This window comes from Eretmochelys imbricata, chromosome 11 (genome assembly GCF_965152235.1).
Source record: "Eretmochelys imbricata isolate rEreImb1 chromosome 11, rEreImb1.hap1, whole genome shotgun sequence".
Lineage (NCBI taxonomy): Eukaryota > Metazoa > Chordata > Testudines > Cheloniidae > Eretmochelys > Eretmochelys imbricata.
In genome coordinates this window covers 35,921,981-35,947,524 of record NC_135582.1, presented here as the reverse complement: position 1 = coordinate 35,947,524, position 25,544 = coordinate 35,921,981, and the positions used below count along the sequence as shown (strand labels likewise).

General features: G+C 38.7%; 1 protein-coding gene across 1 annotated transcript in view; it reads left to right on the top strand.

The window, feature by feature from the left end:
• COBLL1 (cordon-bleu WH2 repeat protein like 1) overlaps nucleotides 1-25,544 on the top strand; it is a 125,289-nt gene that overhangs the window by 73,479 nt on the left and 26,266 nt on the right. Inside the window, exons 2-7 of the mRNA XM_077830179.1 lie at nucleotides 1,297-1,482; nucleotides 11,565-11,766; nucleotides 13,402-13,630; nucleotides 18,650-18,688; nucleotides 23,350-23,447; nucleotides 23,559-23,801. Coding sequence (XP_077686305.1) covers nucleotides 1,297-1,482; nucleotides 11,565-11,766; nucleotides 13,402-13,630; nucleotides 18,650-18,688; nucleotides 23,350-23,447; nucleotides 23,559-23,801 — 997 coding nt within the window. The remainder of the gene's footprint in view (nucleotides 1-1,296; nucleotides 1,483-11,564; nucleotides 11,767-13,401; nucleotides 13,631-18,649; nucleotides 18,689-23,349; nucleotides 23,448-23,558; nucleotides 23,802-25,544) is intronic.

Here is a 25,544-nt window from a genome sequence, read left to right as displayed (position 1 = left end):
TGTTGTCCTCAAAACCTAGGTTAGCACAAGTAGGTACTCTGTATACAGATGTTGCTGGGTTTTTTTCTGTATGTAACTTTTACATTTTTCAATCCTGCTTGTTGTCAAAGAAGTGTGACTTGCACCATATTGCAGCTTAAACTCATACTATGTGCAACTTACGTCCAGTGGGTAATTTATACCACAATTTATGTCACAACTGAGTTTGGCACAGAAACTTCAGGCTACATCAGTTAACAGTCTTCTTTTTAAAGGAAAAAGAGTAGTATGATCCTGGTCAGACACAGCAGATGATAAAACATTTTATTCTTACACTGCAAGTTTATTTCCATATTTTATTTATATTTCTGTGGAGCATATTCACAGCTGGGTTAACTGTAAGGGGAGGAGAAGTGAGAGATGTTGGTGGTGTGATGGCACAATATTGTTGCTGATAGGTCTTGCATGAAATTGTTATTTTATTAATGCACCAATATAACTAGGCTAGATGTCACATATAATTCACTTCTGCCCCTGCAGGTTTCAAAGCCGAACAAGTAGACAACACAAACTGTCAAAAATAACATTTGAATATAACAATTAATAATATGTAGAAAACACTTTTGGTTTTTGCAATTTCATTGCCATTTTTATGAGTCTCATAAAGGTAATGACTGAATACTTCAAATCCTTAATATAGAAAGACAGAGGTGTTTTGGGAAAAGTAGAACTTTCCCAAGCCCACCTGCACTGTAGATTTAAGATGTGCGTATCATCAACAGAACATAGTTCCTGTGGCACTGTTGTATTACACGATGACTTCTCTATTTCACTAACAGAGTGTAATAAATCTTCTGGGGGATTTTACTATTGCAACATGAGAAAAACACTATTTTCTTCATTTAAAAAAACAAAACAAAACAAAATCTAAAAACATACATGTTGCATGATAGAAGGTGGTTTTGTTTTTGTTTTTTATTTACAGTGTGAAAAATCACCATGTAAAACTGAATACAGTTTGGTTTTATTGGATCCTTAGTGTGGTTAAGTAATACATTTCTGTCATGATTCACCACCACTAACAACATTTTAACAATCCTTCTGTGAGATATTCAGGCACCTGGCTTGCACAACATGAGGGTGAAAGTAATATAATATTGGTCATTTTCACTCTGATATTCCTGTTGGGCCATAGGGAAAGCATTGTGTTAAGCATCATTATTCACTAACTGAATATTTTGACACTATATTGTACTATAAAAATGTACTGCTTGTTGTATTTTTTGTTTACATTTCTGAATTCTTTTTTTATTTCAGAAGAAAAGCTAAAACTGAAGCTCCTCTTCCTCCATCTGAAACAAAAAACTTTGAAGTTTCTTCATTTGATGATACAGAACCAACTAATTACACCATGGAACAAAAAGAGAATATAACTGATAAAGACATAGAATTGTCTGTGGTCCTTCCAGGGGATGTGATCAAATCTACTACTGTTAATGGCAGGTATGGGTAGAAATTTTTTTTGAGAATGACATTCAGTTTCTACTGTCTGCGGTTACACTTTCCGGACAAACTTACACAGTCCTTAAATCCATACTCAAACTTGCACCTCTGAAGAAAATAAGTTGTTTAATTAGTGCTCTGATACTAATCACTTGTTAATGGGGAAAAATTCAAGTATATAGTTATATATTTCAGTACTCTTCTCCTCCCCCCCCCCCCCCAAAAAAAAGTGTGTTTTTCCAGACTTTAAGATTTAAAAACTTACTTATGGCAAGGAGTGTTAAGAACCAAATTAGCAAGAATGGAAGGGGTGAAATAATTTTATAAGTCATTGTGTGTGTTGCGTAAGAAGGCACCCAAGGTAGAGGGACTGTAGCTGCCCATCTCCACAAATAGATTCATTCTTACTCCTAGTTAAATCAATTATTCAAGGGTGAGTAACCTGTTATTTTATTCACATAGGAAGTGATGCCTTCAAGATTTTCTCACCAATCTCATTACTACTTCTAGATTGCAATGAATCCTATAAACTGTGTCCTAAATGATGATGGGTGCCAAAAAGATTTTGATGCTTTCAAACTCTCTAAATTTTAAAAGAAATAGATGCTTTCTATCCAAGCCTCTGTTATATTAATGTTTTAATTGAATCTCTTAAAGTAAAGCCAATCAGAGAATAGAACATACTGTGACTGCAAGCCAGTAAATTTAAGTGAGGCTTTTCTTTGTGTACTGAGCCCACTCCAATTCAGAAAGCTCTGAAAACTAGCTGTTGTGGTGGAGTCAGAAATCCTACTATCCTAAAGCAAAGTGGAAAATGTATATAACATCTCAGTTCAACGTGGCAGACTTTACAAGAAAAGATAAATCTGTTGGTTGCATGATTTGCAGCAGGTTAAATGCTAGCTCGTTGCTTTCACAGTCTGGCAGATGAAATAAAGAACCCACATGTATATTTTGTTGTTCTTTGCTTGCCTCTGTGTTGTCCCTGTGTTTGTTTGTTTTTAATTATGTAACCTAAACTAGTAAGCAGCTGTATCCCCCTCATTACTTAATAAGCAATTTATCCTTGTATGGTTTGGTCCCTCAAGTCTGCAGACTTTCCCCTTCAATAGAAAGGGCAAGCCTTTCACTTAGCAGAGTTATATTTGCCCTTTATTCACTAGGGTCTGTAATTGACAGGGTATCATAGCGCTTTTCTAGGCCCCAGATGATCTTAAAGAGAACTTTGATTTGAGGATAGTGTTTCTGAAAAAGGATACATCTTCTGAAATCATTTACTGAGGTAGTGAGAATGCCAAGATTCTTTGGTAAAGGAATTTTGCTTGTTCTCGCACCTAACTGAACTGTGGCTTGTATAATTTGTCAGTGTTCAGAAAGGTGGCTCCACAAGTTTATCAGATAAAATGTGAGCATACATGTGTCATTTAAGAAAATAAAGTATACTGATTCTTTTGGCAGTTTTGTTATCCCATGAATTAGTGCTTTTAGTGGTGATTTCGCTGCTTAGTATGTGTGATTTTTTTTTTTTTTTTTTACTGTTCTTGAAAGTGAGCAGCTGTTAGTGTTTGCTAGACCCATTCATAGTGCAGGGAGATACTGTGCAGGTTTCACCATTCTGCTCTGCAGATACACTTCTAATAACTGTATTTTTCTAGTCTTGGGTCTGTCTTGAGCAGAGATTGCTAATCATGTGTCCAGTTGTATGCTGGCATTGTTAGTCTGTGGAAAAATAGCAAGATCTACCTGGTTCTAAATATGTTATAGACAAATTACTTGTCGGTTTTTGTCTTATTCATTCCTCTGTTTAGACCGAAGAACAGATTTAAAATTCCTGAGCTGAAATCTAGTGTAGTATAGAAATTTAAACTGAGCGCAGGGAAGAAAATAGGGAAGTTATATTTTCTTACAACCAACTGCATTTCTTCACTTTGCCCGAGTGTCAGAATACCATAGAATGAATCCTCTGTGCAGTTTTCTGTGTTCTGCTGCACCACTTTGCTGAATGTGCAGTTAAGCTGAGCTTAGTGAGTTACAAATGGTTCCAGAAGAGCTGTGCTGAATCTGTGTTCTTTACATCCTTGGTGGATTTTTTTTTTTAAATCAGTTTCTGTGTACTTCCAGTCATTTAGGATATTCTTCCTAGTAATTTGTTGCTTTACTCTGTAGTTAGTGAATAACATGCTTTGCGTGTTTTGCTGCCCCAGTTTTCAAAAACTGTTGTATTTATAATCATTAACAAATTATGTTTTTACCTTAAAAGTATGTTCTTTGTGTGTTTTGGGAGGGGGGAAAGGAGGAGTAAAGTGCAAAAGGATATAGGCTTAAGTAATTAGTCATATGGAAATGAAATAGATTTTTCCCAACCTGGAAGAATTTTGATGACTACTGACACAGTGCTGCCAACTTTCATGATGTTATCGTGAGCCTCATGGTATTTGTTGTTCTGAAAGTCCAAACCCCTGGAGTTAAGTGATTGAGAAGTTTAGCTGTTCTTGTTTTGTTTTGTTTTTAAAATACATTTCTAGTTCTCATTGTTTGGGAGAAAAGCTTGGAAATGTTACCCAATTGTACCCTAAAGATTCAAAATCCAGAGGATAGATAAAGGGTCTCCACAGGATTTTAAACCAGTCCAGTGATTCTCCCCCCCTCTGGGCCTGACTTATGATTTTTGAATGTTTGGGCTTGGCAGTACTGATAACCTTTTAACTACTAACATTAGTTCCCTCAGAAGAGAAGTTCATTAGGTTGTTAAAAGTAGGCTGTGTGAGTACTTCATTTTAATTCTGTAAACCTTTTTACAAGAAACCTGGCTACAAACTATTTCTACAGTTCTCCGTATAAGAGCAGTCAGTTACACAGAGCAAAAGTTACTTAACATTAACCATTGTAGTTTCCGTACTGTTAAAAGAAATGGAAAAAAAATAGTTTGAGTGCCCTTCCAACCTTCCAGTAATACTATATGATCTTGGCCACTTATGTTGGCTAGAGAATTCTTGTTAATCTTCCCAGTCAGGGCTAAAGATGAGGAGATTAGAGCTTGAACAGTGAGTAGTTCTTTGTGTGTGTGTGTGTGTGTGTGTGTGTGTGTGTGTGTGTGTGTGTATAAAATTAAATTATGTTGTGATGAGAGGTTCCCAAATGTTTATTGCTCAGCATGTTGTAAACATACATTACATCTTTTTTCATTGCTTTAAAAGACATCTGGAGGCAGAAATAATTACTGTTCATTGCAAAATATAAAAACATTATTCAGAGAAACAGGTAAACTGGAGGCTTATGAAAGGTATTTTAAGTGTGCAAATATGTTTTTGTAATCACTAATCACAAATGGTAATTTGGGAAAATTTATGTGACTTAACAACATAGAGGATGTGCAAAGAGCAACCCAGGATATACAGGGATGGCAAAGCCTTGTTTGTGTCCTTTGTGTTGTTTGACGGCACAAGAAGGTTTCAGATTCAGAATAATTCACTGAATAATTAACTGTAAATACGTTTACTTTTTTAACTAATACCGCTAGTCAGATTAATGTATCAACTATCATTTTCTTGTGGCTGTGTCATGTCTTATGGAAGGTTGATTATAAAAATATTTCGATCAAACAAAATTTAGCAGAAAATGCTACTTTAAAAATTACTCCAGCGTGTCATTTGGGTTACTTTTTAACAATTATTTACTGATGGACTCTGCCTTTTGACCTTCTGTGTCAGCTGCATCCATAAGTTGGCATGTAGACACAATTTACTTTGAGTCAGTCATGACACTAAGAATTATTTAACTACCAAGGATGTGTTACAACAACAAGGGGCCTCATTGAAGCATTTTTATCTTTAGTTTCTGGGATGGCCATAACTGCCAAAAAAAAAAAAAAAAAAGTAGTGCAGTTGAAAACAAACTTTATGAACTGGTGATCATCGAATCATAGAAATGTGATGTGAAATCTTACTTCCAGGGAATGAATGAATACAAGAAGCCAAAAGAGTAATTCAGTTGTGTAGAAATATTTAAATAAAATTATGTGAAGAAACAAATGCAGTCATAATACTCTGAGATGGGGAGGAAAGAAGGGTGTGTGTGTGTGTGTGTGTGTGTGTGTGTGTGTGTGTTCAGATTGCTGGATACTCCCATTATAAAACCCTGTGTTCAGCTGCTTATAATTTTGCCAGACTAACCGTTCAAGCTGAGTTTTTCCATGCTGTGTGTCTGCCTCAGGCTGAAGCTTTGGAAAGTTTCAGCAAAAAGGTTCAGCAATTTTGGAGAATGAGGTTAAGGAAAAATAAATTTTTAGCCAACGTTGAAAAATTCTTACAACAATTTCCTGAGAAGCTGTAGTGCTTCTAGACTTTGGAGCAGGGACTTGATATCTGGCAGTGAGGTTGCCCTAGGTCAGGGAGGTGCCTTTTTGGCTATCCCTATTAAAATCTATCCAAATTGAGCCAGATTACATACCTGTGTAAATCACTGTTTGCACATGCTTGGTAGAGGTTTGTTAGAGGCTGGCAGCTAAATTTTCCAGACATTCTTTCTTTCTACACTGAGCATGCTCTATTTTCACAGAGTTTTATATGAGCCACGCTAACCACGTTCAGCCCTCATAGAGCTCACTGAGCATGCTCCAGCCCAGGACTGAACAAGCATTTTTGTGTGTGCAACTAGTGTGTCTGTTAGTCTGGCTCTGCTATGGTACCAGACACTAGAAATGAGGTCAGGAGACTCTCCTATACCTGTGCTGTCATGCTCCCCTTACTGGTGCCCAGGCATGTAAAGGGTAGAAGGAGGAACAGCCTACATTGACTGCAAAGAGGTGAGGATAAGAGTTGGGGATTCAGGAATGGTCTTGGGTGCATCTACTAACTTGAGAATGCTTGATTTTTCAACCTTAATGTTCTTCTAATGTGTTTTTAATGGAGAAACACATTTATTTAAGCTTTGGTTAGAAAGGTAGAAAGCAGATGTGGCTGAAAAGTTATGGCACTGAAACTCCTAATATTACAATGAAGCTGTCTTCAATAAAAGGTTGTACATGATTCAAATATATATAATTTTATGTCAGTAAAGTTCACAGAGCTAATTTCTTCTTTTTGTGTTAGGACATCTGGGCTGACAAATACATAGCAGTGGGGTAATCAGATGCCTAAAGTTTCTTGTAGCAAAGACCTCTCTTACTGAATTCATTTCAACTTTCTTCGTAATATTTTTTTCCAGTTTGTGAGCCAGTATTCCCATTAGTGTTAGCAATGAAGAAAATATTGAGAGATGATGTCACCTGTACTACAGAATGTGGCTGGCTTCTTTTTGTTTCAGACACTGTGCAGAAATAGGATATTGCCAAATCCTGCTTCATATGTTTGCTTTCAAAATCCACTTTTAAAGGTTAAGATTTTGATTATGGTATCATAAATCGGGGGGATGTAGCTGGAAGCAACGTTTGTTTAAGCCACAGTAGCAGCCTAAAAAGACCTGCAGATAAGAGCAAGGAGGACCTTTGTGCTCTGAACATTAGCATTCTCCCCGCATTAATATCTTGGAAGCTTTGTGAAATACTTCTTCATGCCCCTTTTCCCTACTCCAAATGAAGCCTACTGTTGTTCACTTGGATCATCCCAACGTGGACTGAGTTGGGGTTTAGGATTTTGGAGAGGTTCAGGGAAATGGATTTTTTTGTGCCTAAAATATAGTTCCCTTTATATGTAAAGGAGGAGATCTTTGTCTCTGCTCTTGTCTCCCACCTGCAACACCAGGACCGGGGATGCCCAGCCGATAGTGCTAGAGTCTGTGCTTAATTACCAACCTTTTAAATAAAATGAATAGATTTTTCTCTCTATAAGCTGGGAGCCATTGAGCTGATGGAGCCGCTGTCTCCGTTCTTGTTCAGCCATAGGGAATGAGAATGTAATGGTCAGTCTCAGCAGCCCATCCTCTTTCCTTCTATCCACTTAGATTCATAGATTCCAAGGCCAGAAGGGACCATTGTGATCATCTAATCTGACCCCCTGTATAACACAGGCCAGAGAACTTCCTCAAAATCATTCCAGGAGTGTATCTTTTAGAAAAACTTCCAATTTTGAATTAAAAATTGTCAGTGATGCAGAACCCGCCCAGGACTCTTGGTAAATTGTTCCTATGGTTAATAACTCTCACTGTTAAAAATTTTACACCTTATTTCCAGTCTGAATTTATCTGTCTTCAATTTCCAGCTACAAGAATTGTGTTATACCTTTCTCTGCTAGATTGAAGAGCCCAATGTTAAATATTTGTTTTGCATGTATATACTTATAGACTCTAATCAAGTTACCCCTTAACCTTCTCTTTGTTCAGTATAAATAGATGGAGAACTTTGATTCTGTCACTAGAAGGCATGTTCTCTAATCCTTTAATCATTCTTATGGCTCTTCTCCAACTTATAAACTTCCTTCTTGAATTTTGGGCACCAGAATTGGACACAGTATTACAGCAGCAGTTACACCAATGCCAGATACAGAGATAAAAATAACCTCTCTACTCCGACTTGAGATTTGCCTGTTTGTGCGTCCCAGGGTTGCATTGGCTCTTTTGGCCACAGTGTGACACTGGGAGCTCATGTTCAGCTGATTATCCACCACAACCACCAAATCTTTTTCGCAGTCACTGCTTCCCAGGATAGAGTCCCCCATCCTGAAAGTAAGGTCTGTATTCTTTGTTTTTAGATGTATACATTTACATTTAGCCTTATTAAAACACACATTGTTTGCCCAGTGTACCAAGCGATCCAGATTGCTCTGAATCAGTGAACGGTCCTCTTCATTATTTGCCACTCCCCCAGTTTTTGGGTCCTCTGCAAAGTTTTATCAGTGATCACTTGGGTGGGAGAGACTACTTCTTCTCGAAGGGTGGGAGCACAAGGAAGAGGAGAGCAATTTCTTTCTTCCTTCCTGCCAGTGGGAAAGAAAATGATGTGTGAAGGGGAAAGGGTGAGATCAGTGCTCAGGAATGGTTTCCCTGAGTGGAAATGTAATTGATCTTGTGAAGAGCTTACAGATGAGTTTCTTACTGCACCCCTCAGGCGGGCATGTACTGACGGGATGAAGGCACAGAAGTTTTTTTCCATCCTCCTACACAAACCCAGTACAAGATTGAAGGCTACTTGATGCTTTTGAATCAGATTCATTTTTTCCAGGCAAGTGCTGCCTCCTGCTGCTTAAGCAGGTAATGAGACATTCCTCTAGGAGATGAAGAGGAAAGAATAAACATAAAAATAGAGCAGAATTTAGCCTATAATATCCTAGTGCTCAATGGTGGCAGATGGACTGTAAAGCATCCCTCTGCTAACATGATCCTGAATTTAGGAGTAAGTTCTTTTGAATAATTCCAACATTTGAAAGTGTGCTTGTTCTGTTGTGTGTCCAGGGCTACGATTCCAGCCCCAAAGCCTGAATGAAGCTTGCTTAGGAAATAAGCAGTGCTAGAACCAGCAAGAAGTAGTTTAAATACAGGAATCATAACCTGGGTTAATTTTAAAAGTTAAAAATTAAATCATGGCATTAAAAAACATCCTCCTATTACTTATGTTCAGTCTCTACTAAGCAAAGACCAGTCTTTCTGTGTGTCTTATGTCTGTGAAGATGTATTTAAGGTACCTATTCTCCTTCAAAATAGTTTTATTCACAGAATTGTGCCCAGGACAAAATTCTAGACAACACTGCCTCAAAGTCTGCTCAGTTTCATGATTGCTTTGGGAATGTGTATGGATTTTAACTTCAATTGAACATCCTATATTTCCTTTGATATGGTCCTAGAAATGTAAGTTATGTTCCAATGCTAATGAATTAATCCCTTCACCACAAGGTTGTGTGTATAGCAAGCTGGTGCTGAGGAAATAAACCACAGCTTTTCCACTTCCTGCACTAATATATAATATTACTATGTTTTAAAAAAAGCATGGCAAAGAACATTAAGGTTGCAATCAACTCAAAAGTTAGGAAATGCCAGAATTAAGTTTGCCTGTGCAGAATTAGTTCGGCCCCTTTGTGTGTCTGGATTATTATCATCAACGATCTACAGCCTATCCTGGAAAATGATTCCTCACTCTCACAGACCTTGGGAGGCAGGCTAATCCTTGCTTACAGACAGCCCCCCAACCTGAAGCAAATACTCACCAGCAACAACACAACACACCACAAAAACACTAACCCAGGAGCCAGTCCCTGTAACAAACCCTGTGGCCTACTCTGTTCCCATATCTACTCTAGTGACACCATCAGAGGACCCAACCACATGAGCCACACCATCGGGGCTCGTTCACCTGAACATCTACTAATGTGATATATGTCATCATGTGCCAATAATGCCCTTCTGCCATTTACATTGGCCAAACCGGACAGTCTCTATGTAAAAGAATAAATGGACACAAATCAGAAATCACCCTTCACACTTCAATCACAGTTCAGTCTCCCTGGACATTCTATAACAGATTTAAAAGTAGCTATACTTGAACAAAAAAACTTCAAAAGCAGACTTCAAAGAGAAACTGCAGAGTTACAATTCATTTACAAATTTCACACCATTAATTTGGGCTTGAAATTATGCCCAAATAAATCTGTTAGTCTTTAAGGTGCCACCGGACTCCATGTTGTTTTTGTGGATACAGACTAACACGGATACCCCTCTGATACTGGATTATGATTAAAATCTCTATGGGAAGTTTTCTTCGCTCCAGGGTGGATGTAAATATGTCTCTGAAACTCTACAGCCTGGTAGTTATGGCTGTGGCCTGGAATATGAAAATCCCAGGTTAGTGCCCTAACCAACGGGCTATAGAGCCAGGCTATTGGGTATTCTGTGTTTGTGGATGAGGGATGGTGGTTGTGGTGGTTTCTCTTCCTCCGATGATTTTTCAGGCAACCTTAATTCTGGCATTTATTAACTTCTGAGTGTTCGACTCTGCAACCTTGATGTTCTTTTAGAAAAGTTTTGTTGTGTAACTTTTATATATAGTATGTATGCAGTATGTGAAAGCCCTCTGATGCAACTTTGTTGCTCTCTCTTTTTATGAAGTCATCTCTGCTCCTACTTGGGAATATATTGAGGAGTGGGGGAGAAGAGCACAGTTTGGCTTATATAGCCATTTTATTTGTACGGTATATCTAATCGTAATACAATGTATGAGTTAAAGTTTCCAGTTCAAAGTTCTTGGGAAAAATGTAATGTTTTGTGTTCTTTACACCATTGTATGTTTGTGTAGAAACAGGAAGGAATAAGTAAAGTAAAGAGTTAGTTGAAATAGTTTCATTGTGTGCCAAGATCAGGCTGGTTTTGGGGAAAATCCAAATTATGAATAGCTGCAAATAGACTTTGAAAGTGTTCTTTATTAGATTCACAGTGATATTTTTATATGGCCATAGCAAGTAATTTGTTACTGAGGTTCAAATATCTAATTATCCTGCTCCCACGAGTCGGGAACTTTACTGTTATGAGTGGGTATGCTTTGGCACCTTTTTCCTTCTCCAGAAATCTGTTTCCAAGTGTGTATTTTCTGGGTGCTATACCATACATTAAACATATGTGCCGAAATTTTCAAAAGGACTAGTCATTTTGGTTGCCTGATTTGAGACATCTTAAAAGATGACTTTTCAGAGGGCAGGAGCTTAGATTTCTGGAAATTGGACCCCTTTTAAGTACGTCAAGTTGGACATCAGAATCATGAGTCATTTTGAAAAAATGGACCATAAACTATACCAGCTGTCCAATCACCACCACTGCCAAAACCCATGTTGTATTGCAAGTCAGGAGGCAAAAACACCTCTCACGCTCAGAAATGCACTGTTTTGCGCCACCTCTGTGCAGATTGCCTCTTGCAGGAGTACAGTAGCTCTGTAAGTATATGTGCATATTAAAGGTGCCTTTTTTTAAGTAATATCTACAACATCTAAGAATACAATTACAAAGTGGGTGTGTTGACTGTAATTATTTAGTCTAGGATAGCAGAGATGATTTTTGCTAATGTTCAGAAATGCACTTTGTTTTGTGGCCTATATAATGGTTGTAAAGGAACATAAGGTATTATAACCCCCTACCGCCCCCCCCCCCTTTTATTTATTTAACAGCACACCCATGATGGACTTGCTGATTTTTCTCTGTGCACAGTATCATTTAAATCCATCAAGCTATACCATAGACCTGATGTCAGCAGAGAAGAGACAGATTAAATTCAAACCCAACACACCAATTGGAATGCTTGAAGTAGACAAGGTGATTTTAAAGCCAAAACATATGGATAAGAAAAAGCCCACTCCTATAATGCCGGAGGTAAGAACTATACCAACGGTGGTGTTATCTGAAGAGAGAGAGATTAAGTCAGGAGTGCCCAACCTGTGGCTCGGGAGCCACGTGCGGCTCTTCAGAAGTTAATATGCGGCTCATCGTGTAGGCACCAACTCCAGGGCTGGAGCTACAGGCGCCAACTTTCCCATGTGCCGGGGGGCGCTCACTGCTCACCCCCTGGGTCTGCCACAGGCCCTGCCCCCCTCCACCCCTTCCTGCCCCCCCCCCGAGCCTGCAGTACCCTTGCTTCTCCCCCCTTCACCGCCCAGAGTCACCATGAAACAGCTGATCGGGAGGTGTGGGGAGGGAGTGGAAGGCGCTGATCGGCAGAGTGGATGGGAGGCACTGGCAGTATGGGGGAGGAGCTGATGGGGGGCTGCTGACATATTACTGTGGCTGTTTGGCAATGTACATCGGTAAATTCTGGCTCCTTTTCAGGCTCAGGTTGGCCACCCCTGGATTAAGTACTCTGCATCTTGTGATTGTTTTTATCTAAATGTGATTTATGTTAAATGCAATTTCTCAATAGAATATATTTTCAGATCATGGCCTGGTGGCATCACAATATACCATTACATGGAGATTAGGCTTTAGTCCATAACTCCAGGGTTTAGATGATTTTGGAATTTTACAATGATGTGAATCTAATTGTTTGTTCTTTTGGGAATGTAAATAATTATATGCAACAATCTGAAGTATAATATAAAGTTACAAATCTCCTCCATGAAAGTATCTTTTGATAAACTCTAAAGATGCTCTATGAGCAGCAGAATTGTACATACATATAGCATCCTTTTCATAAACTGAAAATCCATTGCTCATAAGTCATTATCTGGACTTCTATAACTTATATACCCTTCTGATTACAAATTACGTATATTTCATTTAATATGTGCTCTGCATGTTATTGCTCCATCTTTTGAGAATTTTTCAGTTCAGATGTGTAAATGAGGGATATTCCTCATGCTATGGGAAATAGAAAATAAACACTTGTATCATTTTTATGAAGCTCTCAAAAAGTACAGAATTAATTTTTTCCTCATTCTATTTCCTCCTTTCTAACTTATGCTTAAGTGAATTGTAACTTTAAGTCTACACAGCGGAGACTATTATTGGCATAGCTACATCACTGTAGTTATGCTAACATAACTCTGTAGTGTAGAGGCAGGCTATGCCGACAGAAAAGGGTTTTCCATTGGTGTAGGAACACCATGGCCCTGAATGACAGTAGCCGCAATGACAGAAACATTCTTCGATCAACATAGCTACATCTTAGGTCAGGATATCTATTTTGATCAACATCCCTGAACTACGTAGCTATGTTGACATAACTTTTAAGAGTAGACCAAGCATGAGCCAAAACTGATATTCTATCAATCAGGCGTTTCCTTTTTTTCTTTTTCTTGGTGAGAGGGTAAATCTGTTCACACTTTTCTTACAGAGTTCTCTTTGTAATATTGGTAAAACTGTAACAATGGTGAAACAGCCCTTATTGGGTGGGGAGGGGAAGCAGGGGAGTTTCTATGGTTGCTGCAACATTCTGTTTGTGTAACAATTTAGGTTTTTCTTTGTCGGTATCCTTGAATGTTACTTAAATAGAGTTTGTATTTTCTTTTTCAGCAAACGGTAAGAGTGGTAGTAAACTACAAGAAAACACAGAAGACTGTAGTGAGAGTGAGTCCACATGAACCTCTTCATGAATTCATACCGATTATCTGTAGCAAATGTGAGTTTGATCCTTTGCACACTGTATTGCTGAAGAACTACCAGTGTCAGGAGCCCCTTGATGTAACAAAATCTCTTAATGATGTTGGACTAAGGGAATTATATGCAATGGATGTCAGTAAAGGTAAGATATTTGTATATATAGTTTCTCAACAAAGGTATGTACACAGGAAATGTTATTTAAAAAAATATTGTACATCTATGATTTCATGTGTTCTAGAGAAAGGAATTTCCTTCTAGATACTGCGTAATGTTCTTCATTCATTCTGCTATAGAACCAAACCCACCTAAGGGCCACCTAAAACTTAATTTTCATAAACTTCTGGAAGAGAACTTCTATATAAAATTCCTCAGTATAAACAAAAAGAAAAGGAGTACTTGTGGCACCTTAGAGACTAACAATTTTATTTGCGCATAAGCTTTCATGAGCTACAGCTCAAATAAATTTGTTTAGTCTCTAAGGTGCCACAAATACTCCTTTTCTTTTTGTGGATACAGACTAACATGGCTGCTACTCTGAAACCTGTCAGTATAAACAGTTATTGTTTTGGAGAAGAGGGCTAAAATGACTAAGCAAAAGTGTGTACAATATATTATTATTTTAAAAACACTGTCAGTTTTAGCCCCATTCAAGCCCCAAAGAAAATTCAGTGTCTTGTCTCACACAGTCCTGATAGTGCTCTCTCTGCTGGACGCTCACCAGGCTGCACACTAGACCCAGATCTCCTAATCTTCCCTTGATCTAAGTCGGCTGTGGCCCTATCTTTTGCTTTGGTCTCTCTGGATATGTCTACACTGCAATAAAAACTCACGGCATCAAGTCTCAGAGTGTGGGTCAATAAATTGCAGTGCAGAAGTTCGGGCTTGGGCTGGAGCCCAGGCTTTTGACCCATCCTCCTTAGGGGGTTTCAGAACGTGGGCTCCAGCCCGAGCTCGAATGTCTACACTGCAATTTTTAGCCCCACAGCCTAAGTCCTGCGAGCCTTTGTCAGCTCCCTTGGGCCACCCATGGGCATGCTATGGGTCTTTACAGCGGTGTAGGTGAAACCCCTGGCACACTTCCAAGGCATAGTTTCTGTTTGTTACCCTTTCACAGAAATGGGACCTCCTGGATCAATACTTGACCCCTCAGGCTCTCCAGTAGCTTAAGTATACCCTCTCTTGGAACTCCAGCCATGTGGGAGCTATGGGTTTACAGTTCACTCAGAAATGCTTTGCTAATTTTTCTAATCATCATTACTCTTTACTTTAGTTAACACAAGAAATATAGAGATCTAGACAAAAATAGTAAACACACCTGCCCAGTCACTTCCCTGCCTTACAGTTTCCTCTGGAGTGTTCTTTGGACATAGCCCAGAGTCATCCTGGACTCCTTCTCTCCTCCTGCCCTTTTACACATGACTTCTCTCAATCATACAGTCTATCTTCCACCCTGTACGTCAGCTGGCTTTTCTCTTCCTCAGTTGGTCCCACAGTTAAACAGAACCCCCCTGCTATGAAAGCATATCCTTCTATTCCTGTCTCCTGCCCAAAGCTTCCTCTCTGTTGCTCTATGTGTTTCTTTATATGTCTCACCAGCAACACCTGGTTCCTTTTTTCTGCTGCTGGGGAAATTCCACTCTCCAAATCCCAGTCCTCTGCAGAGAAGTTGGAGCAAAGTCACTTACCCCAGCCTTCAACTATTCTATTCTATGTGGGCCAGGTCTGTTCACTAATTAATAGCCTTTAATGACAGTCTCTTTCAAAGACCAGATCTGTAAGCCCTGTTCCAGAATTTCAGTCCAACATGAATGTCAAAAGATAGCAGAGAAGAAAAACAGTCCTACATTCAAAATGGAGTTTTCAGTCTCACATGGACAAACATAGAGGGTGCCCAATATCAAACAGAATTAAGTTGTACATAGAGAGATTCCCATAATTGTCACATCTTGCTATATGGGAAAGGGCAAAATCAGCAAGGAAGTAATTATTTCTTTGTTTATAATCCATCAGGGTCAGATGACCAGCTACCTAACAGCATATTAATTTAACAAAATGTATGAATTTATATGGTACTTATTAGTGTAGGATGTGAGCACTTCACAGTGTTAGGGGGTGGCTTAGTTCATTAATGGCTTGTGAATCAAGAAGTATTATCTCCACTTCAATGATGGTCAAATTGAGACAGAAGGCAGGGAAGTGATTTGCCTTTGCTCACACACATCTAACTTCCAATCCCATGCCTTACCCAGAAGTCCATCTTTTACGAAGGACTCCTTAATTTTTTTTGCAGTCTGTTACAAAGACTTTCTCAGAGAGATTTCACGTTAACATGTTCTGTGAGCATTGGCTCTTGTGATGCAGCTAGGCTTCCCTGGACTAGTGCTATGTACCTTCTTTCTGTAGTCATTATCCCTGCATTTGACATAATGCAGATTTTCCTCTCTGCCATAGAATCATCACTTGGTATGTTTTATTTCAAAGACATTTATCTTTGTTTGCTTCCCAGATACACCAGTCAGCAGTATCTGAAATAACAGCTTTTATTTAGAGTTGGTTGTGAATCTTTAATCAGAATTATTTTTCCAGTGGAAAAATTAAAATGAAATATTTTATTTTGGGATAATTTAACCCAATTAATAATCTTCAATTTTCTGAACTAACCCACAACGTTTAGTTTTGAATCAGTTCAGCAAAAGATTAAAACTGCATTTCCTGATGCCTCATTGCCATATGGAAGTTGCAGTTCCAGCCCCCATTCTCCCCTGTGGCTCTCTGGAGGATGCATCTCCCATAAGAGATTTCCTTCTGACTGAGTTGTGGCTTACATCATGGGACTCACGTGAGTGTGTGTATTATGAGAGATGCAGGAGTGAAAGTAACTTAAAGGACTTACCGGTACACCGGAGTCCTGAGCAGGGAGCGGTGCCTCAACCGGAAGGGCGTGGCCTTTAAAATCCCTGGGTCCTTTAAAACGAGATTTAAAGGGCCTGGGGCTCCGGCTGTGATAGTGGCGGGTGGGAGCCCCAGGCCCTTTAAATCGCTGCCGGTGCTACCAGCTGCGGAAGTGGTTGGGAGCCCCGGGACTCTGGTGGAGATTTAAGGGGCCTGGGGCTCCACTGCGGTAGTGGTGGCCGGGAGCACCTGGCCCTTTAAATCACCACCGCAGCCCCAGGCTGCTGCCCCTAAGCCGGGGCTCCAGCAGCGGGGCTCGGGTGGTGATTTAAAGGGTCCGGGGCTCCGGCCACCGCTGCCACAGCGGAGCCCTGAACCCTTTAAATTGCCACCGGAGCCCCCAGCTGCTGCAGTACCTGGGGCTCCAGCAGCAGGGCTCCAGTGGCAATTAAAAGGGCCTGGGGCTCCCCGCAGCAGCCGGAGCCATGGGCCCTTTAAATCGCCGCTCAAGCCCCGGGGCTCCCGGCCACCTCCGCTACCTGAGGGCTCCAGTAGCGGGGCTCTAGTGGCAATTTAAAGGGCCTGGGGCTCTGGCCCCTTCCGCGCGCCCCAGACCCTTTAAATCGCTGGCCTGGAAAGCCGGTACGGTTGCTGGTGTACGGTTCTTGCTGGTACCCAGCTTACTTTCACCTCTCGGGAGATGTAGTCCAACAAAGGAGCCTTGTCTATAAGAGAGAATGGGGCCCAGAACGACAACTCCCACTAGGGCTATGTGCCTTGGAGAAATGTTTTAATGTTGAAATAAGTCAAAACAAAGTTATTTGAGTTACTTTAACAAACAAAAATACTACGTTTTAATCTTTGGAATGTTTGAATGTTTCATGTCAATCAAAAATGTAATAACAAAATGTTTCATCATTTACGAATTGAAATTGTCCACAGAATTTCATGGTGTGAAAAAATTTTAAATTTAATTTTTCATCCAATTTTGGGACAAAAGCAAATGTTGACATTTCGAAATTTCTGTTGGGATAGAAATCCGATATTTTGCTCAGCTCTACTTTTTATTATACTGCGATTTGTAAGCAAAAGTTTGTTTTAGGACAGAAATACAATAAAAATAACCAGTTTATCTACAGGTTAACTGTTCCTATTTTTTTTCCCCCCTTGGAAAACAAAAACACACATAGATCAGAAATCACAAAGACCCATCTCCAAATTTAAAGAGTTTTTATTCTGTATTGTATGCCTCCTGACCTTCCCAAGCGAAAGATATGAGGTCCTTTGTGGAATATCTTATTTTTTTTCATTTGAGTCACAGACTGAGTAACAGACTCAGTTTGGGAATGATGTCTTACAGTGAAGACTCTCTTTGATCAAGAAAGGTATTGATTGAAGGAAACAACCTATTTTCTACCAATTTACTACTTTGGACAAAAAAATAAAATTAGTCTGGAGTTCTTTCCCTGACTCTGTTCCTAACTTTTTTTTATTTTGAGAATGCATGTGCTAAAAGTCAATAATTTGGGGCAGATCAAATGACTAAATTAAAAATCTATGTTATTTGAACTTGAAAACTGTTTCCCAGACTCCAGCTTTCTGTTTAGCAGACAATTTAGTTATAGTCAGAATTAAGAAAGAAAAAATACCATAAATATTATTTATTTTTGTAACTTCCTATTTAACACCTATTCCCCTAGTTAAGGATGACCAGTTGCTTTATTTAAGTTTGTTCTGGGGCTATAATGTTATTAAAATCAGCATCCTTTCAGCAATTGTCTGAAGCCAACACCTATGGTGAACTTTTCTCCAAAATGAATTCCCTTCTCTTCCCTTCCCTTCCCTTTCAATTAGAAACAATCCAGGAGGGTGGGTGGATTGATTTTTATTAGAGGATTGTTATGATTTGCTACTGATGGGAAATATTAACAAATGTGCTAGTTTTAATATGATGTGCTCTGTCTAGAACACAATCTGCACATGAACAGATGGTGGCATCTCTGGTCTTTGATATAAATTTTTGTGCATTTCACTGTCATATTAGTTCAAATTCTGAGGTGGTGGTTAGTTTTAGATATAATTCTAGGATATTTACTCTTCTACATAGGGAAGACTGTTCTTATGAAAGGGACCTGCTATCTTTTCTTGTTTTTGGAAACTCAGATGAGGGTGTTCAGATGTAATTGACAGCTTTCCCTCAACCCACAATTAAGTTCAGTATCTAATAAATAGTATCATCATAACTAATTTACCATTTTTCTTTCTCTAGCCACTCCAGCTGCTGACTTCAATTTATCATCGTTACGAGGTAAGTTTTACTGAGCTAGATACTGAAATAGGAGCACATATATAAACTGTAGCTGATAGAGTTGTCACGCAGACATTGCCATTTATAGACTGCAAGGTAGACAGGTACCTTCATGTTCTATAATATGTGTCAGATTTGCATAAATTATTATTACAAAAGTTGATACACTGCCTATCGTACAGCGTTTCAATAAATTTTAATTTAGGGTAGTTCTTTGATCATCACAAAAGAATGTTCTTCAGAAGCCCCTTGAACAGTGAATGATTGAAAAATTTTTACTAAAAGGTTGATCCTGCCGCCGTTACTGATGTTGAAGACTGTTTTACAATGTTAGGTATCCTGTTGATTTCAACAGGACTGCTTGGCTGAATCAGATGGTAAATAAACATAATGATAGCCTTTCTTTATGCAAAGTCTTCCCATGAATAAGAGTGTGTCTACACATGAAAGTTAATCCGTAACAAGGTAGTGTGTGAATTCAACTATTCCTGATTTAGCTTCATGTGTGGAACACACTTAATTCAGAATAAGGTCTGGTCTACCTTACAGACCTATATTGGTATAACTACGTCGCTCAGGGATGTGAGAAATCCATACCCCTGAGCCACGTAGTTGTGCCAACCTTACCTCCCCTCCCCCCGTGTAGAGCTTCTCCCACTCACATAGCTGTGCCTCTTGAGGAGGTGGATTAACTTTGCTGACAAGTGAGCGCTCTTCTGTCGGCATAGAGCATCTTCATTCAAGCGCTAGAGCAACGCAGATGCATTGGTGTTGCTGTACTGATGCAGCATTTTAAGTGTAGAGTTGCCCTGAGGCACTCTTATTCTGGAATATTTTAAGCACAGTGCTTACTACCATACTGGCTGCCCTGAGACCACTTGCCCCATCTTTGTGATGACGAGTACCTTATGTCCCATAAGTGTGTTATTTTGTTTTGTTTTTTATAGGCAACTCTGTAACAGGATAATACTGGCTTTGGAAGGTTCATTTTCTTAGTCTTAAACAACCTTAAACGTTACCCTGAGTACACAATAAGATTGTGAGGCTTGCTTGAGATTTTCATTGCTACTTCCATCTGAACACAGGTTTTATTTAGCAATTAATAACAATGAATGCTTATCTACAAACTCTTCGCATTGTAACTAAAACTGTAAAAAATAAATTTGCTAATTTCCTGTCTCTGTCCTGCAAAATATATACACTCATACCATATATATAATATGATTCTTTACCTGTTTTTTGAATGAGATATTTGAAAAAAATCTTTTTTTTCTGGAAATAAAATTTACTTAGTGGAGTGAAGTCAAGAAGTACTGAAATTTTTTACAGTGGTGTTTAGAAGTGAGTAGATGGGTCATACATACATACAAGTTTTGCATTTAATTTTCCTGTATTGTTTTTATTTTTGAAAAACAATAATAAAAGGAAAAGAATTGTGAACTATTTGTGTTGTGGACCTCAAAAGCTGTTAGCTACACAAATATGCCAAGGAGTCTAACAGTAGAACTTGTGACTTCTTTTAACCAGTCAATATGTACTGAGTTTAAAGAGATAAAGTAGGTGAGGTAATTTCTTCTATTGGACCAACTTCTGTGGGTGAAAGAGGCAATCTTCCTCAGGTCTGGAGAAAGTAACCAGAGTGTCACATCTAAATACAGATTAAGTTTAAGGGGTTCCCACATGATGTAAGAGACCACTTGAAATGAAGTGGGCACTTAACACTTCTGCAGTCGGAGGACAAAGGAGGGTCAGCAGGCATCTGGTGTGTAATGCACCATAAAACCAGTGTCTCTGTTAAGTCTTTGTTTTTTAGTGTCCTGCAGAGTTCTGAATTTAAGTTCACAGGCTCATCTTTTAAAGATGTTGTGCAGGTTTCCTGTGAGGATGGGGACTGAAAGGTCAGATATGGAGTGATTGGTCCAAGTGTCCAGTAGTTCAGAACTTGGAGAGGACACATTTGGGGAGACTTGGGACTGGAAGGGTTGTAGGTATTACCTTCAAGGAGTAACTAGGCTGGTGGAAGCCAGGATGAGACGTTGTGCTGTGGGGCAGGCTAATGGTGTCAGGGATCTGAGCCATAGCAGCACTTGATCAACACTCCCAAGGTCACAGCGCAGGAAGTGACAGAATCCCTTACTCGTCTGGGTGATCCCCCAAAACATCAGTGTTGTTGTAGGTACAGGAGATTCACTCCAGTATGAGCGAACTGAGGTTCACACTCCAAAGTCTTGCTAAACTGACCCATTTAAAAATAGGGGAGCGAAGTACTTATTTTCAAACCAAGCAAAGGCACTAGCTCTTGTTGAGTACTATAGCCATGACAACTTTTGAGAAAACTTTAGACATTTTGCTGTAGCCATATCTGAAAATTACACATAGTGTGTGCCACAGTTCAAGGCAACTGCACGTGTATTCCCCCTTTGTCTTTCAGCAAGGGCACCCACTCTAGGCTGCAGGCTCCTCAGCTGTCATCTCTCTTGGGCAGAGACTTGCATTTCTCTCCCTTTTGGTCAGGATATTTCCAGGCTGAACAGTTCCCTGCCAACACTTTGTTATTCCCCAAAAGACAGACTGCCTAAGCAGGCCTGCTTTGCTTCTCTCCTCAGAGATGACAAACAGTGTAACTGCCAAGAGTTATAAGCTACTAAACAGCTCTTTCTAAGCAAGCACTTTTAATTTATTCTTAAATTAAAAGGCATTACTGGTCAAACATATTAAAAACAATAGAAGAGCCTACCTGCATTCTAATAAGCTTACCAGAGATCACCCCTACCTCCGATCTTGGGCTCTCATTGGTGATTAGTCCTTCAAACTCCAAACAGGGGGTTTTCTCTGGCAGTCACCAGTTCATAACAACTTTTGCTTAGAACTAGCCCCCTCATGACTCTGGGAGCCACTATTTTATCCTGTCTTCATCTTTGAAGCCACCATAAATAGGTAAGCCAAACAAAGGCTCCCACTCAGGGTAAGGCTTCAAAAGGCTGAGTTCTTGCACAATTGGAGGGGGTTCATTTGCATACCCCCCCTAGAAATTTCCTGGGGAAACTCCCTTAATTTTTAAAGGTTCATTCTTGTTGTCTTAGCCTATTGTTTAAAATATTCCTTCGAAGCTCACAAGGGGTTAGGTCTCCTAGACAAGTTACATACAATTCTGCAGTAATACACACAATCACAATTTTAATACGAGCTCTTAAAATACTTAATTGAGTAAGGTTTGTCCAGGATATGGTTAAATGGATCCGTGTGGTTGAACTGTTTTTAATGGCTATAGTTGATTTCTTGTCTTTCCTTGGAAATAGTTGAGATCTTGCGTAAACTCTAATACAATAATAATAATTAACTTTCTCACCATCAGGCAGGTGACGCTTGTTTTGCGAAAGTGACATGAATGTGGACCTTATCGTAATTTTCGACGCTAAACAAGGGAATTCAAACCGTTTAGGGTGGTTAGCGCTACTTGGTCGATGTCTTTGTATTTCAAACCTAGCCTCAAGTTGTCAACCTTGCCTTGTAGTTCTGAGGAAAACTGCATACATAATGTACCTATTGGGTTTTTAACCAGAGACCTTATTGTCTTGTAATCTGTTTATATAGTCCTCTATCCAATTTTAATGTGGATTTCTGAGTGCATGATTTAGCACACCACGTGTTCATGAGATTTTACTCTCCTAGGATGTGTGCACTGCACATATTACATCTGTGGTTCACAAACGGTGCCTTTATTAGTCGTCTGCAGAATGAAGAAGCTATGAATTAAGGGGGGCTGGATAGTTAAAAGGGTACATGATCTGTGGGGACGATCTTTCTCCAAAACAAAAGGCAATACAGAATGAAAGAGCTCCTTGCACCCTCCACATGCCCTATGCACTCAGGGTGGTTGATCATCAATTAGCCTGTAGTCATCCCATCTGTATGTGGCATTGATTGTCAATATTTGTGCATTTAAAACATTTAGTTTTCCTACAGGACGTAAGACTTTTTAGATTGTAATAAATTGCTTTCTAGAATCCTAATTCTGAGTGAAAATCACTGCTTCTAGGTTTAGCAAGAATTTGGTGGCTTTTTCCCAGTGGCTCAGACCTAATTTATGATATGATCTTCATACTGAGATGTCGAAGCGTTACCATTGTGCCACATCTTCATTTAGGGGTGTGTGTGTATGTATGTGTGTGTGTGTATATATATATATATATATATATATATATATATATATATATATATGAGTTTGTGTTTAATTGAAAATGGTATATTCATTTAGAAGCACTACATGCATAGCAAGTTTTCTTCTTCTTTGTTCAGGAACCTGAATAAAGTACACAGGAACTTGGCAGTGTACATGGAAGTCTAAAATTTTAATTGACCGCAATTAAATTCTTCTCTAACATGATTGATCGTATTTAGTGCAGTGCTAATGAGGAGCACTCTTTACATCCCTGGCAAGTAAAATTCATGCTAATTTATGATTGCTTAAGGAGAAAAATTAAGGCAAAAAGCATGGTAATGTCAGGAAGCTTTTTTCAAATTGTACTTTCAAAAGACTACTCATACAGAATATTTTTTCTCTACTATCCACTCTGTTTATGATATGTTTGGTATATCCTTCCAGCAGGCTGGTAGCAATCTATGCAATAAATGTCTAGAATTATTATTTTCTGTTTTAGGCTCCTGCCAAATTTCTCAAAACCCAGGTACTTTGAAGGAGAAAGAAAATAAAGGATTTTTCAGCTTTTTTCAGCGAAGTAAGAAGAAACGAGAACAAGTAAGATGGCATTTTCTAAGCAAAATATGTCTAAATATATTCTCAGAACAGTCAGGTTTGCTGGTTGAAATACTTTCAGAATGTTTGATTATCTCTTCCCCTCCTTTTAAGACTGCCAGTGCCCCAGCAACTCCACTGATGAGCAAACCCAGGCCAACTTTTATCAACAGATCTAACACGATTTCCAAGCAGTACGACTCTAATACATTGCCATCTGAAATGCCAAAGAAGCGAAGAGCACCCTTGCCTCCAATGCCTGCCTCTCAAAGTGTCCCACAGGATCTTGCACATGCCCAAGTGAGATACACATCGTCTTGTGTCGTGAAATCTAGTAGTGTTGATGAAAATGAACAGGTGAGCTATTGTTAAACTTTTTCTTCTCCATCTCCCAACCCCATTAAGTTTCACTGATTAAGAGTATCTGAGGCAGTGGTATTTCTGGTGAGGCTTGGAACAAAAATAGTTACACAATGTAAGTAAAAAGTCCTATTTTCTGAGCATATAGTAGTGAAACAAGAAATATTTCACACTGTATCAATTGAGGGATAGATTTTAAATATTTTTGTATGGTTCCAAAATATTGGCTGTATTATAAAAAACAGAATAAAATAAACCATTGTTCTATTAATACACTTTTATATGAGTAAGTTTAGAAGTCAAATTTATTTATTTATTTTAGAAAGAAGAAAGTATTTGTTGCTATCTGGCTTTTATCCAATGGTTAAGATTTATATAATCATGACAAAGGCTCTGATCCTCCAAAGACATGTAGATTTTTTAACTTTAAAGTCACTGGTGCTGCACATATGCTTAAATGAAACCACTATTTTGTAACAAGGATGTTTCATTTTAAACAGTATGAGTGATAAATAGGAGTTCCAGCCTCAACTTGTTCTGTTGAGTTAATAGCTTATATGTTTGCATACATTATGGTTTACATTAATATGTCCATTAACTACACAGGGGATTGGGATTTTATGTCATTTCTAAAATTGACTCACTTAGTCCTTTGTAGTAAAATGCAGTTTAATGTGGTGTTGAAGAAAATAGTCTTCTAAACAGTCTTCCAATCTAAATTATTAGAAACAAATGGGACTCTTGGGAACTACATTTAACTTACAGGAAGCACAAGGATGTTAAACTAAAGTTTTATCTTAATAAAATTGTCTGCTTGTATAGTAATGCATTTGAATGAAGTTATGAGAGAGGCTATCGGAGTGTATTACTGAACTCATTCCAACAAATTTTGAGAGAAAATTAATGCATTGGGTAATATCTTGGTAAAGCACAGATTGTCAGTTGTGAAGTCCAATTAAAGATCAAGGCTAAAAGTGTCAGTGTAAATTGAAACTCTTCATATTTGTATTTTGCACTCTGCTTTGAATCTGGAATAAAAGGCATTCTTTTTAAAAAGATTAGACTACTGGCATGCCAGAAGGATGAAATGAATTGCTGAATGCTAGTCCCATAAACAAAAATTCTCAAATGAACCATTAGTCTAATTATCCTGTACACAATACTTTTCATTTCCAGTCAACACGAAAAAACCACAAGAGAGCGCTGTTTAACAGAAGTTCTAAATGTTGTCTTATATTTGGCTGAGAAGCTTTGTCATTTGAAGAGGAGAAAAATATTTTTCTCTTTACCGGTGTAAAATTAAATAACAGTCTGTCGTGATCTTTTCTTGCTTCTTCATTGAAAGTAACAGTGAAGAAAAGACTTTTTTAAAAAAAAATCTACTGAGGAGAGTAGGTATTACTCCACTGTCTAATCAAATTTGCAAGCAGTGCTGGTTTACAACAAAACATTTTCTTAGCCACTGGGGAGGAGTTCAAGGAGAAGAATTTCTGTGACATGTAAGAAAGTGGTTCCTTTAAAATCAGTACATCCTGGGGCATTGATGGTGACTATTATAATTCGTTATTTGTATTAGCACCTGCAGGACATAAAATTAAGAGTTGACCCCATTGAACTGGGCCCTTTACAAACATATAATAAGAAACTGTCCTTGCCCAAAAGAGTTTGCAGTCTGAACAGAAAAGACAAACAAAGGGTGGTACATGGAAGTAAAGTAACCCACAATGATTGTACAACTTC